The 4114-nt window shown below is 50.0% G+C and overlaps 2 protein-coding genes across 2 annotated transcripts in view; both read left to right on the top strand.

Annotated features, from left to right (window-relative positions):
- Positions 1-96: 96 nt before the first annotated feature.
- LOC118733410 lies at positions 97-939 on the top strand. The gene has a single exon (XM_036462788.1). The coding sequence runs from the start codon at positions 97-99 to the stop codon at positions 937-939; it is 843 nt and encodes a 280-aa protein (XP_036318681.1).
- A 12-nt stretch (positions 940-951) lies between these two features.
- Positions 952-4114, top strand: part of LOC118733404 — a 9799-nt gene continuing 6636 nt past the window's right edge. Inside the window, exon 1 of the mRNA XM_036462779.1 lies at positions 952-3660. Within this exon, the coding sequence (XP_036318672.1) occupies positions 952-3660 (2709 nt within the window). The remainder of the gene's footprint in view (positions 3661-4114) is intronic.

Raw genomic sequence — 4114 nt, 5'->3', positions numbered from 1 at the left:
ACCGACCACGTGCTCAACACTCATAGCGCTCTGTTGGATGGGCGTTCTGTCGACCTGAAAATTGACCCGCTGGTGATTCCGGTATTCGATGGGAGGATGTGTAATTGGCTTGCGTTTAAGGACGCATTTGAGACTCTCGTACACAAGTCCTCCTATCCAGAAGCGTTCAAATTAGGGAAGCTTCGGCAATCTGTCAATTCAAAGGAGGTCCCGCTCATAGGTGGTGTTTATTCGGGTGGCTACGAGGAGGTTTGGCGCGCGTTAAAGGACCGTTATGATAACAAAAAGCAACTCGCAGAAATCCATGTGACGCGGTTCCTTAACTTAAAATTGTCGACAGAAGAATCGGCCAAGTCTTTGCTTGCCATTGTGGACACGGTTCACGAGTCGCTACGCGCGTTGCGGGTTATGGAGGTGCCTGTCGATAAATGGGATGCATTGGCAGTTCCCATCGTTACCTCCAAGCTACCTACTATCACGAAACGCGAGTGGTCTATGCGTTGTTCTTCACATGAGATACCGCTGTTGGAGGATTTGCTGAAATTTCTAGAAAAAAGAGCACATAGCCTATGCCAGGAAACATCCATTGAGTCGGTGCGATTGCCGCGAACAGTAAAATCTAACGTGGTTTCCACGGTGGATGGGAAGTGTGCCCATTGCCATGGCATTCATCGTATCACGAGATGTCCCACCCTTGCAGCAATGTCGCCCGGGGCACGTTTTGAGGCGGTTAAGGGATCGAAGCTTTGTTATAATTGCTTAAGGGCTGGACATTCGTCGAAACAATGTTCTTCTGGTGGTTGCCGTAATTGCGGTCGACAGCATAACACGCTGTTTTGTCGCGAGAGCCAAACAGGAGTAGCAGCTTCAGGCTCCCAGTCCAGCTCAAAGGTCATCGAGGCTACCCCGCAAGCTGTCCAGCCTGCTCCAAACTTATGACTAACCTCGCCAATGACAACCTGCGTTGCCCAAGCCAGACCTACGATTCTGTTGGCAACAGCGCGTGCATACATCTATGGGAATGCAGCAGTTCAACGATTGGTTCGAATTTTGTGCGATCCAGGTTCGCAGGTTAGTTTTATTAAAGATCGCTTAGCTAAATCATTGAGATTAAAAATACACAAATGCGAATTGAATGTAGAGGGGATTGGATCGAGTATTAGTACTCGAACTACGGGTAGTGTTATTGTAACCATAAAGTCATTGCATTCAAACTTTGAAACCAAAATCAACGCTTTGGTGATCCCGTCAATCACATCGGACACTCCTGCCGTGCGTTTAGACGTTAACCAGTGGCAACACCTGGCTGGCCTCGATATGGCCGATATATATTTTGGTACACCTGGGGCTATAGACTGTCTCATTGGAGCTGATGCCTGGGGTAGAATCGTGGAGGGTGACATCATCGGTGGCAGACCAGATGAACCTTATGCTCAACGCACTCGCCTTGGTTGGGTAGTTTTTGGTCCAGCGTCAAAAGTTTCGTCGAAGGAGAACTCATCTCTCGTGCTCAGCGCAAAGCTAGTCGAGGATGATTTGGTGCTGGAAGAATTAGTTCACAATTTTTGGAAGCTTCAGGAGGTCCCCGTGTGTGCATCAGACGATGATGATGAATGTGGTCGAATATTTGCAGCCACACACTCCCGTACTAGTGATGGACGTTACATGGTGCAGCTGCCGTTCCGCCGCGATGCACCGAGACTTGGCGAATCATATGCGCACGCCCTTCGCCTATTTCAACGCCTAGAAAGACGTCTCGTTGGTGACTCTGAGCTTAAAGATAATTACACTAAGTTCATGCGTGAGTACGTAAGTCTTGGCCATATGGAACCCGTAAATAACGTAGGTGATCACACCAACGGCTACTACATTCCCCACCACGCTGTAACCAACAAATTTAGAGTGGTGTTCAATGCATCGGCACCAACTAGTACTGGCGTGTCACTAAATGAGTTGCAAATAGTGGGCCCGACCATCCAAGACTCGCTCATCAATATAATTTTACGTTTCCGACGCTATAGGGTGGCCCTAACAGCCGACATTGAGAAAATGTTCCGGCAGGTACTCGTTGCCCCCATACACCGAGACTTCCAACGGATCCTTTGGCGTGAGTCACCCTCGGATGAACTCAAGGTATATCGACTCACAACGGTTACGTATGGTATGGCGTGCAGCCCGTATAATGCCATACGTGCACTCCAACAATGTGCACGCGACAATCACAACGTAATATCGGACCACCGGCAAGCCGCGAAAGCGCGCGATACCATTTTAACGTCATTTTACGTTGACGATTTTTTGACCAGTTGTGAGAACGCAAACGACGCTAAGGTCTTAGCTCACAATGTTGATGAAATTCTCTCCGCTGGGAAATTTACATTGAGGAAATGGAACTCCAATGATGCTGAGGTAATGGAATACTTGACCGGTAACATTTCTTCCTCCGCAGGTTTAGAAATAAACCCTCCTACGGCTTCCGTTCTTGGATTACGGTGGGATGCTGCCGCTGACCAGTTCGTCTTCCAGGTGGTTCTCAAGCAAGCAGGTCCTACCCCAACTAAACGACGGGTTCTCAGCGAAGTTGCTCAGCTTTTTGATCCCACGGGCTTTTTGGCACCGGTGGTGGTCCAGGGTAAGGTGTTTATACAGCGAATGTGGTCCGCTGGTCTTTCGTGGGATGCACCGTTGTCTGATGATCTTCGCGACGATTGGATAAACTATCGGTCTAAGCTGGAGATACTCAACAAAGTTCGTGTGAATCGATGGTTAGGCATGGCGCCCGGTGTGCAAACGACTTTACACGGCTTCTGCGATGCTAGTTCGCAAGCTTACGCAGCAGTGATTTACACAAGAACTGTAGGCGCAGGCGAAAGAGTACAACTCGCATTGCTGACAGCGCGCACTAAGGTGGCTCCACTTAAGGGATCTACCATACCACGTCTCGAGCTCTCGGCAGCGCTCTTGTTGGCAGAAACACTCCAAGCAGTAAGAAGCGCTTTGGGGTTGATGAACGCCCCCTATTATTTGTGGTCGGATTCGTCGATCGCTCTTTGTTGGATAAAGAAACAGCCAACAACGCTTAAGCCATATGTATCGAATCGAGTACGTCAGATCCAGGAGCTCACTTCGCCCGATCGATGGCATCATATCCGGTCGGCACAGAACCCCGCCGACTGCGCGAGTAGAGGCATATCACCCCTCGAACTGCTGGAGCATCCGCTATGGTGGCAGGGCCCAAGCTGGCTGGAGAAAGACATCCCTGTAAGAAACAAAGCGCTTCCCCTACTTGGGGACGAAGCGAATACAGTAAGTGCCGAAGAGCGCATCATTTCATGCACTGCAGTTATCAGTGCTGCGCGATCTATTGAAACACGACAACGTGATGGTAAGGTCATACTACTCACCGAGCGCTTCAGTTCCATCCAACGCCTTCTAGGTACGGTGGCCATTATCCTGCGATGGCTTAGTTCACGTCAACATCTGCGTAAGCGGGTTATAGGTGCAAGAGAATTCGACGATGCATTAGACGTTTTGATTCGTATGGACCAAGAGGATGCCTTTAGCAGTGAGGTCAAGCAGCTGAAGAGTGGAAGACACATCGCACACTCCAGTCGACTTATGCCGTTGAATCCCTTACTTGATGACAAGCACATGTTGCGAGTGGGTGGACGCATTCAAAGGGCTGACTTATCATACGAGCGGCGTTTCCCAATCCTCTTGCCGAGATCCAGTCCTCTGGTCACGCTACTCGTCCGACAAGTTCACGAACAAACCCTTCACGGGGGAACGCAACTGATGCTTCAGACTCTCAGACAGCGCTTCTGGATTTTGAATGCCCGCCAGGCCGTCAAAGGAGCCATCCACCGCTGTGTGATTTGTCGTCGACATCGCGGAGCGTTGTTGATGCAACAGATGGCCCCACTACCTAGGCAGCGCGTTAGCGCTGCACGACCTTTTGCTGCTTCCGGCGTCGACTATTGTGGTCCATTTATGTTGCGTACGGGAACGAAACGCTCTCGCACAGTGGTTAAAACCTACCTCGCCATTTTCATTTGCATGGCAACAAGGGCTGTTCATCTTGAAGTGGTGGACGACCTCTCTTCTCAGGCGTTCC

This window comes from Rhagoletis pomonella, unplaced genomic scaffold, assembly GCF_013731165.1.
Source record: "Rhagoletis pomonella isolate Grant_MI unplaced genomic scaffold, Rhpom_1.0 Rhpom_scaffold_00001, whole genome shotgun sequence".
Taxonomy (NCBI): Eukaryota; Metazoa; Arthropoda; class Insecta; order Diptera; family Tephritidae; genus Rhagoletis; species Rhagoletis pomonella.
The sequence above is the reverse complement of the archived record's forward strand: the minus strand, read 5'-3'. Positions and strand labels throughout refer to the sequence as shown.